At 47.4% G+C, this 14,412-nt stretch overlaps 1 protein-coding gene across 5 annotated transcripts in view; it reads left to right on the top strand.

Annotated features, from left to right (window-relative positions):
• NVL (nuclear VCP like) overlaps nucleotides 1-14,412 on the top strand; it is a 98,874-nt gene that overhangs the window by 13,455 nt on the left and 71,007 nt on the right. For 4 of the 5 annotated variants that reach the window (XR_003209540.2, XM_025877778.2, XM_025877776.2 and 1 more), the window contains 6 exons: nucleotides 1,164-1,293; nucleotides 1,513-1,589; nucleotides 2,067-2,201; nucleotides 3,948-4,049; nucleotides 5,689-5,806; nucleotides 10,454-10,598. Coding sequence is in view for 4 of the 5 variants with exons in the window: in XM_025877778.2 (XP_025733563.1) it covers nucleotides 1,164-1,293; nucleotides 1,513-1,589; nucleotides 2,067-2,201; nucleotides 3,948-4,049; nucleotides 5,689-5,806; nucleotides 10,454-10,598 (707 nt within the window). In the remaining variant the exon portion in view is untranslated. The remainder of the gene's footprint in view (nucleotides 1-1,163; nucleotides 1,294-1,512; nucleotides 1,590-2,066; nucleotides 2,202-3,947; nucleotides 4,050-5,688; nucleotides 5,807-10,453; nucleotides 10,599-14,412) is intronic. The other variant, XM_073899831.1, reaches the window with a different exon arrangement.

Genomic DNA, 14,412 nt, shown 5'->3' with positions numbered 1-14,412 from the left:
TGCTGCTTGTGTGCACTCTCTGACAAAAAAATAAATAAAATCTTAAAAAAAAAAAATTTAGTGTCTGAGTTGAGATGTGCTATAGACATAAAGTACATAAAGTATGTGGTCTTTGAAGACTTGCTATTAAAAAGCAATATAAGACCTCTCAATTTTTTATACTGATTATATGTTGAAATGATAATGTTCTGAATATGTTTGGTTAAATACTAACTTAATTTCACTGGTTGCTTTTTCCCTTTTTTAAATGTGGTGGCTAGTAGAACATATTTAAAATGATGTAGGTGGCATTGTGTTTCTCTTGGACAACGCCAGTGTAAGTGGTTTCCAAGAACCAAGACTTGACTTGGCAAAACCTTTCTCTTTTTGAATTATTAATGGGCCTTTTCCAAATCTCTACATTAATAATCTGTTTTTATTTTTTATTTTTCTTAAAGATTTTACTTACTTTTTAACAGAGAGAGACACAGCGAGAGAGGGAACACAAGCAGGGGGAGTGGGAGAGGGAGAGGCAGGCTCCCCGCCAAGCAGGGAGGCCGTTGTGGTACTCGTTCCCAGGACCCTGGGATCATGACCTGAGCCGAAGGCAGACGTTTAACAACTGAGCCACCCAGGCGCCCTAATCATCTGTTTTTAGAGAACGTTATTGCAAAGGCTAAGGAAACAGCTTGACTCTTAACGTTGAATCATACTTTTTTATGGCTTTCAAAGCAGCTCCGTGGTCCTGTTTAATTTAGTGATTCATCAGACATCACATGAAGACCCACTGGTGAAAGGCTTAGTGAGAAGTAGAAGATGAACATTAGTGTTTCATCTCCAGAAGCTCACAGTTCCGTGAAAGACACAGAAGTGCTCACATACAAGGTGGATCGTGGCAGGCTATCATGCACTTGCAAATTCAGTGTTCTGGGAGTATGAGTAAGAGGTTAATTCTAACTGGAAGAGTCTAGAAAGGAAGTTTTCACTTGCGGGATAGAAACTGAGCTTTCAGCTCCGGAAAAGAAGGCTGATCCACAGCAGAGACCACGCCTGAGCACGGAGGTTGGGCATAGGTGCCAGTGCCCGGCTGGGAATGCTTTATTTTTAGTCATGCCTGTGTTGAAGAAAACATCACTGGTATTATGATATCAAGCAAGGCATGTTGAAATTTCTTTTCTTTCCAGGATCCCAAAGATGCTTCTGTTCTGGAGTGTAGTGAAAAAAGGAAAGTCAGGCTGAAGAGCAAAGGAAGCAAAAGCAAGAAAGACCTTCAGGAAGCAGATGGAGAAATAGAAGCTGTCCTGCAGCGGAAAGGTGAGCCACGAGTCCTGGGGGCCGGGGGGTGGGGGTGGGATGGGCTTCGGGAGCGGTGTCCTCAGTTCCAGCCCTTGTGCTTGGGGTACCTACCGTGTGCAGCAATGTCTATAAGAAAAGCCTTCGGTGACCCATAGACCTCGGTTTACACATTATTCAATAGGACTCTGAATTACTACTGAATCACTAAATGTTTCCATCTCCTGTTTTGTGTACCAGCTAAAGCCAAGGGGCTAGAGTTACAAGTCTCCAAGGTGAAGTTTGAAGATGTTGGAGGCAATGATACGACGTTAAAGGTTAGTTTGAGTGCAGAATTTACTTGGATAAGCTTATTGCCGCTTCGTTTCCGGTAGGAACTGGGGGTGGAAAGGAGCCTGGGTGAGGGGAGAAGGGCAACCCTGGCTTGTACCTTCAGGGTGCTGAGGGGTAAAGGAAGAGTACCACCTTCCACTTTTCCACCACTGGAATTACGGTGTGTGGAAGATGGGTGCTTTGTGGATGATACTGCTTTAGCAGAAGTGAGTGATGGTTACTGTTTACTTAGCGTCTGCTCTGTTCCAGTTAACCACGCGTCACGTCTGCAAGGCTGTGAGGTAGATGTTATGACAGCTGGGAGAGGGGGCGCGGAGAGGTTCCTGCCGGAGTCCGTTAGGCACCAGACCTGGGCTTCAGACCAGGCTTCAAACTTGCCAAAAGATTAGACTGTTTCCTTCCACGCGGATTCTTTCTCCTCTTGGGCCGAGAAAGACTTCTTTCCTGTCCGGTCCCTCCAGGAGGTGTGCAAGATGCTCATCCACATGCGTCACCCCGAGGTGTACCACCACCTGGGTGCCACCCCGCCGCGCGGAGTCCTCCTTCACGGGCCGCCAGGCTGCGGGAAGACATTGCTGGCACACGCTGTTGCCGGGGTGAGGTTTGCCCGCGTGCCTTTGCTTCGGTTGCTTTTGTTCCATGTGTCCTTGTTCCTCTTCAGTCAGCTTGAACCAGACGTGGCATGTTCTCCGGAGGACTGGCCCCTCTGCATTTCTGCCCATCCTGCTGCCATTCGTGAGATGCTGTTTGCTTCAGAGCAGTCAGTTATTTAGACGGCAGGGGCTGGGTGGGAAGCAAGGTAATGTGGCCTAAACACCCTTCTTGCAACACACAGTTTGTTTCAGTTACTTCTCTTTCCCTTTAAGCCAGTGGTTCTCAGCTGCAGTAAATGAGAAAACTAAGGATTGTATTTTTTTTCCCCAGAACTAAATTTACTCAAAATTTCTATTTGAGTCATATTCTTATACTTTTTTTTTTTTCAGATTTTTTTTCTTAATTTTTAAATAATCTCTACACCCAGCATGGGGCTCAAACTCACGACCCCGAGATCAAGAGTCACACACTGACTGACTTGAGTCAGCCAGGCACCCCATGTTCTTGTACTTTTTAGTGTGAAAATAGCCTTTCTAAAATGGTGATCATACTTAGGTGGCAAAATGAAAAGGTAGCCATCTTGTATTTTTGTCCCATCAGATTTTTAAGAAACTGTGTTGGGTGGTAAAATGCACAATGTCCAAGTGACTGCAGTTTGAAGAAGAGCATTTTATACCAGTGACAAATAGGTTAGTGCTCTGTGCACGGAGCTCGTTCTTATAGGAGAACTGATGGATTTGCCTCATTTGTTCCTTTGTTGAGTAAACGGTTGTGTGACCGCCACATGGCAGACATTGAAACTGTGATGAGTGCAGCAAACCCAGTCTCGTAGGAGAGGCCACGTGAGGCAGACATCACCCAAGCAAACATCTGCAGTCATGGTGGTCATGAGTGGGGGACTCGGGGTACAGCACGCAGGCGGTGTCTCCGTGGGACGCCCGTGGCTGACACGGTGATTTTCAGGATGAGTAGGAGCAGAACGAGCACGCTGGGTGCCGTGTGTGCCGGGGGGGGGGGGGCGCGGGGGGGGAGGGCAGCAGTGGCACTTGCCCCTCCTTCACTTCGGGAGCCCGTCTTCTGATGGGTACCAGGCTCCTTCCCTGGGCGCCTGGTGAGACGTGCCAGTCGGGCCAGTGGGACACAACTGTGTCAGGACCCCTCTGATCCTTTCCAGCAAAGAAATAACTGGAATTGTTCTAAGCAGGGGGAGCCTATCTCTGGAGAGTCAAGATGCTTTACTCAGAAGAGTTGACAGCAGGGTTGCACAGTACCTTCAGTAAAGTAAAAACAAGTGGCCGGGGCGCCTGAGGGCTCAGTCGGTGACGCGTCTGCCTTCAGCTCACATCATGATCTCAGGGTCCTGGGATCAAGACCTAAAACTGTAGATCTTTAAATAATGTTTCTCATCAGACCAACACAAAAGATGAAGTTTCTCAGAAAATTGGGCATTTAAAGATGAAATTTTGAGGGTTGCCCCCGGTGGTCATTTGGTTGAGTGTCTGCCTTCGGCTCAGGTCATGATCCCAGGCTCCTGGGATCGAGCCCCGCATCGGGCTCCCTGCTCAGTCTGCTTCTCCCTCTACCTCTGCCTTCCACTACCCCTGTTTGTGCTCTCTCTCTGTCAAATAAATAAAATCTTAAAAAAAAAATATTTAAAAAACAAAAATTTTGAGAGAGGGATGAATGAGGAACAGGTAGGGAAGATAAATTCTGACAAAGTGGTCATTCTTTCACGTATTTCTATCCAGGAACTGGACCTCCCGATTCTGAAAGTAGCTGCCACGGAGATTGTGTCCGGAGTATCTGGGGAGTCTGAGCAGAAGCTGAGGGAGCTGTTTGAGCAGGCCGTGGTGAGTCCAACCCACATCGGGTCGTCAGGTCACCCATGGTTATGACAGAGAGCTCGTGATGGCTAAATACTTAAAGTAGATGCACGGTACAGACTGTTGGCCATACTGATCTGTTGAATCTGCAATCAGGCAGAACTGTAATTGGCAAGGAGTTCGGGCTGTCATAGCCACTGGTTATGTGTTGAAAATAGATTATCCTGGTGGTATTTCCTTTCACTTTTACTTTCCCCAAATTAAGTTTAGCAAATGACTTGTAAGTGGTGTGAAAATTGTTCATCTTTAGGATTATCGCATTATAAAAGCAGCCATAGAAATGCCAGGATAAACTCTTCTCGGTTTGCCTAATTGAACCAGTGAAAAGAAAATCCTGTTACCAGAGAAATTACAGATCCGATTTTATCCTAACTGTAATTCCTGTTGTTAAAACGCGGGTGACAGCAGATGCTCAGTAAACACAGGGTCTGCCCCTCTCTACCAGTCCCTGTTACTTGATGAAACAGAGCACGCTTGGGTGTGGGTCAGAGAACAAACGGTCCAAGCGGATCACGTGGTTGTTTGTTGAGAACTGTAGGCTTTCCTCTGGCTGAATTCTGATGACCATCACTTACTTTCTTACTCTTTTTCTCACTGAGTTTTTCCGGTCCTGGGTAGATACTGTTGTGCTCGCCCCCGTCTCCTTTGCTGTCTGTGACATACCTGGGTGCTGTCTGGAGCAGTCCTCGCTGCTTCCGTGCCCGAGTCATCACCAGGAGGATTGGGAAGCGAGCCGGCTAGTGGCGGGCCAGATCTTCCCTATAAATTGCCATGGTCCCCGTGGTGTTGAGACGCCTTAGCCGGGTTGAGAGTCTGACCCTTAGCTTGATCAGTGTCACTGAAGAACTAGGAATGAGCATGCTGGTGATTGCATCTCTCAATATTTTATTTAAATTTTTCATGTTAACTGATCCTCCTCTCTTTTTGTTTGTTTTTATTGTGGTAAAATATGTTAAACTTGCCACTTTAAGAGTACAGTTCTGTGATTGTAGTAAGACGCTCATGCGTTGTGTGACCGTCACCCCCAGCATCTCCCCAGCCTGAATGCATGCTCTCGGGCCACCGACCTGCGCTTTCCCTCCCCAGCCCCTGGCCACCGTGGCGGCTCTGCTCCCGGTAGTTAGTGCTTCTGTCTAAACCTCCTGTCTCCACTCTGTCCAGTCTGCGCCTTGAAGAACATGCACGGGGAAGGTGCTCATCGTCCACACGGCAGTACCGGGGACTCCCCTCCCTCCCTTCCTCATTGCGGTCCTCATGGCCGCTGCTGGTTCTCTGGCTGAGTGTGTGCTCACTCACTGGTTGTACCTCGTAGCATCGAGGAGATGGCTCGTTGACGAACGAATTTCAGTGACTTGCTCACCGCAAAGCACGGGTGGATGAGAGGGCTCGACGTGTGGCAGCCTGTGTGCAGTCTCTCACCGTCCTCTGTGCAGCATCTTAAGTCCGATGAAAGCAGAAGTGATAACGCCGGGAACTGCCTTCTTGAGCGCTGCTCGTTTGCTGAACGACCCGCAGACTCCAGGATTCTTTAAAACATACAGACTAAACTATGCTGCAGTGTGGGGAATGTCTTTATCATTGTCTTCTGTGATATTTTTATTTCCAGTCAAATGCACCCTGTGTCCTTTTTATTGATGAAATTGACGCTATTACCCCCAAGAGAGAAGTTGCTTCAAAAGACATGGAACGAAGAATTGTAGCCCAGCTCCTCACCTGCATGGATGGTCAGTTTAAAATAATTCATTTTCAGATAATAAATTGTGGGGTTTTTTAATAGTGTAAGTAATATGAGACGTTTGGGTAGAATAACACTGAGAGTAAAAAATCCTTTTCCTAAAGGATTGTCTCGTTAATTTTTTGGAGTATATCTTATGGTTATTTTAATGCGTTTATACACACACGTAAGCACTAACATTGTTTTGCTTCTTACAATACTGCGATTGCACCATTCACATCATTCTGTGACTTGCTTTGTGTATCTTAAAGTTCCTTCTTGGAAATGTGGCTGTTTTAATGCATTTAAATTTACCTTTTAACTGCTGTGTGGTATTCTTTTTTTTCTTTTTTAATTAACATATATGTTATTTGTTTCAGAGGTACAGGTCTGTGATTCAACAGTCTTGCACAATTCACAGCACTCACCCTCCCCAATGTCCACCATCCGGCCGCCCCATCCCTCCCAACCCCCCTTCACTCCAGCAACCCTCAGTTTGTTTCCTGAGATTAAGAGTCTCTTATGGTTTGTCTCCCTCTCCGGTTTCGTCTTGCTTTATTTTTTCCTCCCTTCCCCTATGATCCTCTATCTTCTTTCTCAAATTCCTCGTGTGCTGCATGGTATTCTTTAGGACAGATTTATTATATTGCATATAAGCATTCCCATTTTGATGAATGTTTAAGTTGTTTTGTTTTTTGCTTTACAAGAAGCTGTAGGGAATCTCCTAAGTGGGCCTGTTTGGTGCATACATATTTTTCTAGGATAAATGCTAAAAATTAAGGTGATGGTTAAAGGTTATGCACTTTAAATTTTGTGGGAAATAGCAAACTGCCTTCGGAAGGGTTTGCAGTGTGCACTTCCCCATCCTCTGAGACGCCCTGTGTCCAGGTCCCTCCACGACCCCAACTGTCACTGTGTTCTCATGGTTGACAGGCTGGTGGTGATGATGGAGATCTCACCTTGTTGTTCTTTGCATTTCCCTGTTTTCACTGGAGGTTGATCATCTTTCCATATTTCTTGACTATGTGTATCACCCCAAATCCCTTTCTCAGCCTGTGCTGTGTTACTGAATTTTTTAAAATTGGTTTGAAGGAATATTTTAGTTTGTTACGGAAGCAGATTCCTTGTTAAATGTATCACATTTATTTCTTCCCAGTCTGTAATTTTATTTTTCAGTTTTGTTCATTTGTTTTTAGATAGAAATTTGGAGGGAAGGTAGATACACTTTTGGAACTAGATCCTGCCTCTGGTGAAATACCGTGGGGTTTCCGTACACAAGTAATTTGAAGTAGTACAGGTTTTGGGCTCCTTGTGGTGCTTGTTCTTTTATTTTTCCATAAAGTTTTCTTGCCATGCTTTGAGGCCCTTGTTCTGAAGCTACAGTGTTACCCGTTACAAGATTACGTGGTTCTCTAAGGAGAGAGACACCAGCAGTCATACTGAGACACAATGCTTATCTCATGATGATGGAAGCATTCTGATGTCAGAGATTTTACAGTGTGGAAGAAAGGAATAAGTACAGGGACTGGGCAGATTACCCATTACTAGAGCTTTCCTGAAAGTTGGGGTTAGTTGGGGTTTCCGGTGTGTGTGTGTGTGTGTGTGTGTGTGTGTGTGTTTTAGGGTCCCCTCTGCGAACACAATAGAGAAAACAGTCCAACAGTTCAGCGCACACAGTCATGCCCCAAGTAGTCTGTCCCAGGTGGTGGTTTTTCCCCTCCAGTTTGAGAATTTTTTTTAAAATATTAATTTAGAGTTTAACAAATTTGAATTTTAATAATTTAAAACTTTTAAGTAAATTATTTTGAACAAAGTAATGAGGCCACTGAAGAGAACTAATTTTACCTAATTTCAGAAACGTAAACTCAGGCATAACTCTAATTATCTAAAGAGCTGGAAAACATCTTAAAATATTATCTTGTCCATGGGCGCCTGGGTGGCTCAGATGGTTAAGCATCTGCCTTTGGCTCAGGTCATGATCCCAGGCTCCTGGGATCGAGTCCTGCATCAGGCTCCCTGCTCAGTGGGGAAGCCTGCTTCTCCCTTTGCTTCAATCTCTCTCTCTCTCTCTCTCTCTCTCTGTCTCTCATGAATAAATAAATAAAATCTTTAAAAAAAAATATTATCTTGTCCATGAGGAAAGCGATGCATAGCGAGCCAGGACCTGATGTATACAGTGGATCATTGGCAAAGCCTGGGCTAGGCTCCAGATGTCTACACACACATAGACGGCTGATGGGCTACCTGCAAATGCATGCTTGGTTTAGGAGACCTGGTGCCCCACAAACAGGTTTTACTCTGTGTAGAAAGATGACTTTGCTTCTTCTATAATATTCCAGAATTCAAATTTGTGGCTAATGTAACGTCAGTTTAACATGATCACATCATACTGGGGAAGAGGGAGAAGAGGAATGGGATTTATCTTGAAGTTACTGGCAGGAGAGACCAGCCAGTCCTAGGTGAGGTCTGATTTTTTATCTTTCATGCGTCAGGAAAAAACAGCATTTGACGTTAGCGCTTCCGTTGCTGATTGTTGATTTCCTATGGAAGGGTATTTTTCATGCCTGAAGATTTCACAGTTTTCCATGACTGTTCTCATTGAATTCTGTTACTGAGCCCTGATAAGCTCAGAGCAAGTTCACCGAGACCACAGTGTCTGAGTGACCCGACCTGGAAGAAGGAAGCGCCCTTGGTCGTTTGTTGTAGCTGTGCGTATGAGACCCACGTGAACCAGCCAGGGAGCAGCTCTGGCTCCGTCCCAGCCTCAGTGCAGGGGCGCTCGGCGTAGCCAGAACATCCTCATGGGAAGCACGTGTGCGGCTCATGATTATAAGGTGCCACCTCATTTCCTTAAAGTGTTCTTGTTCAGTGGCTTCTTGTATCATGAATCTCTTCCTTGAGCTTTTATGCAGTTTTCAGAAAGTATTTAAGAGCCTTCCTGTCTCGCTCAAACCAAAATTTATCAAAGGAGTAGTCACTGTCAGCTAAGTGCAGGCTTGTGTTTCCAGTCTACACCACACCCCGTCACTACTTGTCTGTCCCCGACATTTTACTGAGGCTAATCCTGTGACAGTCGCGGGGGAACCTCTCTTGGCCGCATCCGGTGGCTTTCAGCGCTCATCTGCCCGAACCTCTGTTCTTTAGTTTCCTCCTCTCTAAACCTACCTGTTACAGGGGTGGCGGGGGTTGGCCAAGGTTGGCCTAGCGCCTTGCATGCAGCGAGCCACTGGTGAGCGTCAGCACGGTGGTTCTCGAGAGCCTTCGTGCCCGTCGACCACCTCATCCTGGGCGTTCTCTCTTTGGCATGCATTGCTTGAGCGCTGTCTTTGTGTCCTTGCCCTGGCTCTCCGGCAGCTCCTAGCCGTTCCCCTGTGCCTGAGACAGAGGCAGCCTGAGGGGCTTCCCACTTGGCCTTCTCGTCTTGCCTTCTGCCTGATGAGCAGCTCTTTAGGAGACACGAATGCATCTGTAACCTCGATTTCTGATCAGTGTCACACTCCTCTTCACGGCTGCCCGCTGGGTACCCCATGCTCTGTGTGCCCGGGCCAGACCCACTTCCCCTTTCTGTCCCTCTATCCTCCCTCCCATTTGCGTGCTCTCTCCACAGCATCACCTCCCTCCTTGTCCAGACCTGAGTGCTCTTGGTCTCTCCCCTCCCCTCGCCCTTCACACCCTCCTCGGGGAATGACTTAGTGCCTTGGGCTGCATCTGAAGTCTCGCCCTGCTGCTGGGCCTCTCCTGCTTCTTCCCCGCGTTCCTGCCTTATTGTGTCCTCTGTCCCCTGATGGCTGCCGCCAAATCACACTGAGCTCTGCTCCGCTCTGTTCCTCTCTACTCTTAGAATTGTCTTTCCAACACACACATCTTCTGGGAAAAACCTTTCCTGGCTTCCTGTGGGCTAAGGAATATTCTACAGATTCCTTGTGACCCAGCCATTAAGGTACTGAATTAGCATTCTCCTACCTTGTTACTGTTACCTGTGGGGAGTGTGACCTCAGACCTCAGTTCAGACCTCTGCTGGCCCCCCTGGCTCAGTGGAGAGAAGTAAGACTCCGGTAGGAGACCTGCTGGGCCCTGCATTCTGCCATTCCTAAAACTGTCTCTAGATGACACCAGAGCAATGGGAGACTGTATGCGCACACCTCCCCCACCTCCATGTCCATGCCCCTTGGCTCTTTGGAGACCTGCACTGCACGTTCTCTCCCAGACTCCCCGCTGCTGGGCGGCCCCCCTCTCTGAGCCCGCCACACGTGTGTGTGCCTCTGCTGTCCCTCCCGGCCTCTGTTAATGCGCAGCCTCGTTAACCTGGACCTGCTTATGAATATCCTCCTCCTCCTTCAAGGCTTTCCCTGAATGTGCCCGTGAATCCATGCTGTCTTCCGTTGTCTCACTACGACGCTCTATTTATACCCGTCGCCATGCGTCACAAGATTTGTTTGGTGGGTTTTTCAATAGACTGCAAGCTGCTTGAGGACAAAGTGTGTGTGTATCCTCCTCGCGTCTTTCATGTAACGGACGATTAGTAAATGTTAGGTTTCTATGTGTATTGCCGTCCAAACGTGTACTAGTCTGTAACCACTCACAGGACTTACGTAAGCACCGTTGTCTGCCATCCCGGTGTCTTGGTCACCGCTCACCCGTGTCTGCTTCTTACCAGATCTGAATACCATGGCGACGATGGCCCGGGTCCTCGTCATTGGAGCCACCAACCGACCGGACGCCTTAGACCCTGCTTTGAGGCGTGCAGGAAGGTTCGACCGAGAGATATGCCTCGGGATCCCAGACGAAGCCTCCAGGGAAAGGTACGCTCTCGAAAGATGAAGTTTGTGCGTTGCTATGTCGTCTGAACTGAATGGTTTGGAAACGAGGGCTGAGAAGTATCACGTAGTTTCTCTCTTTGTTCTCGTACCAGTAACGTTGTTTTGGAACCCACGGCTGGTGTCACTCAGTCGGCTGATCAGCTGAGGGATAGCGTGGGGAGCCGTGGAGCCGAGCCGTGCTCGCTGGCCCACATGGAGGTTACATCGAACTTTCACCTGTTGTGTTAACCTGCTTAAGACACAGGTTTCGCGAGAAAAGGCAGCCAGAGAGCTGAAAGCTGTGTGTGTTCGTTGCAGGACCAGCCTGTCCTAGTAGGTGGGGTCGAGTGTCCGTAGAGCAAAGAAAGCTCCACCAGTATGTCAGTAAGCAAAGCCCACACGGGAGGCTCTGGGGAGGCCGAGGAGTGGAAATCTAGCAGAGAGGTCTGCTGGCCCACCCTGGCTCGGTGGATACGTGGTGGCTTTTGGCTCAGGGTTAGTGACACCACTCTCAGCATCTATGGTCCCCAGCAGCTTTCAGGAAGAGTGGTGTGTAGTGCGAGGAGACAGTCATGGGCTGGCGAGGGAGCTGCAGCGGGGGGAGGCTCGGGGGATGCGGGATGGAGAAGTGCTCATTAGGCACGTGGGTGGGAGAGGCGGTGGGGAGAAGGCATGATCCTTCCTCCTTCCCAGCGCATAAGTCTTTCAGCTTTGGATTGTCGGCCAGTGTCTTCCTCCGCTGCCGCAGCCACAGTCGAGCATGTGCTGATCGTGCTCCCACATGTGTGGTCCTGCACAGTCACTCAGCCTTTCAGGTTCGTCCACTCATGTTTGTTTTTAAACTTTTTTTTTTTTCATTTGAGACACAGAGACACAGAGAGAGAGAGGAAGCATGAGCAGGGGGAGAGGCAGAGGGAGAGGGAGAAGCAGGCTCCTCGCTGAGCCAGGACCCCGACGTGGGGCCCGATCCCAGGACTCCGGGATCATGACCTGAGCCGAAGGGAGACGTCCAACCATCTGAGCCACCCAGGCGCCCCCGTCCACTCATGTTTAAACCTGCAGCACAGTGATACTTAACATTTCCGTGGTTCGTATTTATTCAGCAAAATGTGTTGAGCATATGGCATGTGCACACACCACTGTGGACAGCGATAATGACGAACGCAGAGAAGTAGGAGTCCTTGCTTTCAGGACCCATACGGTCCAGTAAGAGTTCTGGAAGTTAGGCCTGTGTTCTTCCTCAAGCCTTTGTTTCATCCAGAGCCCAAACGACATAGAGACAGAGACAGCAGGGCCCATCTTTGCTGCTGGATAAAATCCTCTGTTCATCTGCCTGGTGTCCATCACCGACAGTCCTTAAGGGCTTTTGTTGATGGTCGTATTTTGAAAAATTTGAAGCCTACAGAAAAGTTAAAAGAGTAGTGTGATTAGTGTCTGTAAGCCCTTCGGCTGGATTTACCTTTGCTAGCGCTGTCCACACTTACCTTCCATGCTTGTCTTCAGCCTCTGGAGAAAACTGTTTGTGTGCGTGTGTACCTTTTTATTTGCCAAGCCATTTGAAGGATGGTTGAAGACATGATGACACTTTAGCCGTAAGTCCTTCTCCAATGTGAGTGTCATTCCGTGTCACGCCATTTCACCCCATTCCAGAAAATTTAATACTGACACAATAATAATACCTCAACGTACAGTCTGTTCTGATTTTCCAGTTGCCCCCAGGATGTCCCTGTGTAGTTTGTCTAGTTTCATCTAGAATGCACTCTGGGATCGAACCTGGCTGAGTCCACGTGACCCTGTAACCTCAGCCTGCCTTCTTGGGGAGGAAGCACTTTCGTGACGGTGGTGTTTTCCAGGTGCTGTGAAATTTGAACACTCCTGATTGGTGCCTCCTGATGATAGTCAGGTTAGATGCTTTGGCAAGAATACGGCCTGGGCGGTGAGCTGTCCTCAGCATCATGTCGGGAGGCTCATGGTGTCACTTTGTGGTCACGTTAAGTCCAGTCACTCAGTTAGGAAGTTTGTCAGCGTTTCCTCCTCTAAAGTTGCCTTTTTCTTGTCCACTTAATGACTGGAATCGAGACATTTCTGATATCTACAGGTACTATGACTGCCGTTGTCACTTTGTCCAAAGTCCACTGTAGACTTGGAGTCAGTGCTGTGGTGTTTCATGCAGGCCGGGTGCTCTGCACAGGACTTGTATCAGAGACTGGAGGGTGAGAGCATCTCCTGTGCTTAAGGCCTGGCTGGGGAGAGCGGGGTTCAAATCCTGAAGGAGGGTAGCTCTTGAATAGAATTACGAGTGAGAATCTTTTAAGGAAGTGTATTTAAAAATACCACTTTTATTCTGATAAAAAACACATAAAATTTACCATCTTAACTATTTTTAACAGCACGGTTTAGTAATATTAACTTTATTCACTTTGCAGCAAGTTTCTAGAACTTTTATTTTTTTTAAAGATTTTATTTATTTGTTTGACAGAGAGAGAGAGAGCGAGAGAGGGAACACAAGCAGGGGGAGTGGGAGAGGGAGAAGCAGGCTTCCCGCGGAGCAGGGAGCCCAATGTGGGACTCGATCCCAGGACCCTGGGATCATGACCTGAGCCGAAGGCAGACGCTTAACGACTGAGCCACCCAGGTGTCCCTCTAGAACTTTTCATCTTGCACTTTCATCTTTCAGCATTAACATTCAGTATCATATACCCATTATCCCTCCTAAGAAAGAGTATTTCCTTTTTTTTCTAAGATTTCATAATGCTATTATTTAAAGACTTACTTACTTATTTATTTATTGGAAAGAGAGAGACCACGACCCTGAGATCATGACCTGAGCTGAAATCAAGTCAGACGCTCACCTGACTGACTACCCAGGCATTCCTAAGGTTTTATGATTTTTAAGCAATTTCGACACCCATCGTGGGACTCGAACTCACAACCCTGAGATCAAGAGTCGCATGCTCCACAGACTTAGCTAGCCAGGCGCCCCAAGAAAGAGTATTTCTGATTGAGTCTTTGATAAAGGCAGAATGCAGTTTTCTTATTTTTATATTTGTGTCTAGTTCTGAATGCAAAAGCAAGGTAGTTATATTATTGTGTGCAGGTGCTAATGTGTTAAATTCTAAGAGGATAATATATAAATAGAATTGAAGTATGTCAGTGTATCTGTAGTTCTTAGAAGGTTATTCGTTAATTGAGGAAATATTTAAGCACCTTTTGTGTACTAAGGGAGGCAGAGTGGCTGGCGTTTCAGTCACTAGTGTGAGTGATTAGGAGAACAGTGAGTATAAAAAGGAAAAAACAGGGTCTGAGGGAGGATGTATCAGGCAAAGCATACCTGGTCTGAGGGTTTTTAAAGGCTTCTCCGAGTAAGCTGAGACTTTAAGAATAAGAGCGATGAGCAGATCACGTGATGATGAGAGTATTTCGGGTAGGACTAGCATGTGCAAAGTGCAGGGAACGCAGAAGGCACTAGAAGGCACTTCATAGACCCTTGGTAAGGATTTTGGACTTCTCTGTGAGTGGTGGAAAAGGATTAAAGCAGTTAAATTAAGTAGGACAGTGATGGGAACATTTTTTATTTTGAAAAGATCACGATAGCTACAGCGCGAAGAATGAATGAAAAGACCAAGACTGGGTTCTGGTGGCCCAGGGAGGGGCCTGTTGTAACATCTAGATGAGGTGGTGCTGGGCTTAAGGAGGTGGGGGTATAGGTGGAGATAACTGGAGCTTGGATAGGGCCCAGCTGGGGGGTGCCTGGTGGGGGAGCATGGAGAGGGCACAGCTGGGGGGGTGCCTGGTGGGGGGAGCGTGGAGAGGGCAC

This window comes from Callorhinus ursinus, unplaced genomic scaffold, assembly GCF_003265705.2.
Source record: "Callorhinus ursinus isolate GAN/ISIS: 27379988/994484 unplaced genomic scaffold, GSC_fseal_2.0 scaffold13, whole genome shotgun sequence".
Classification (NCBI taxonomy): Eukaryota; Metazoa; Chordata; class Mammalia; order Carnivora; family Otariidae; genus Callorhinus; species Callorhinus ursinus.
The sequence above is the reverse complement of the archived record's forward strand: the minus strand, read 5'-3'. Positions and strand labels throughout refer to the sequence as shown.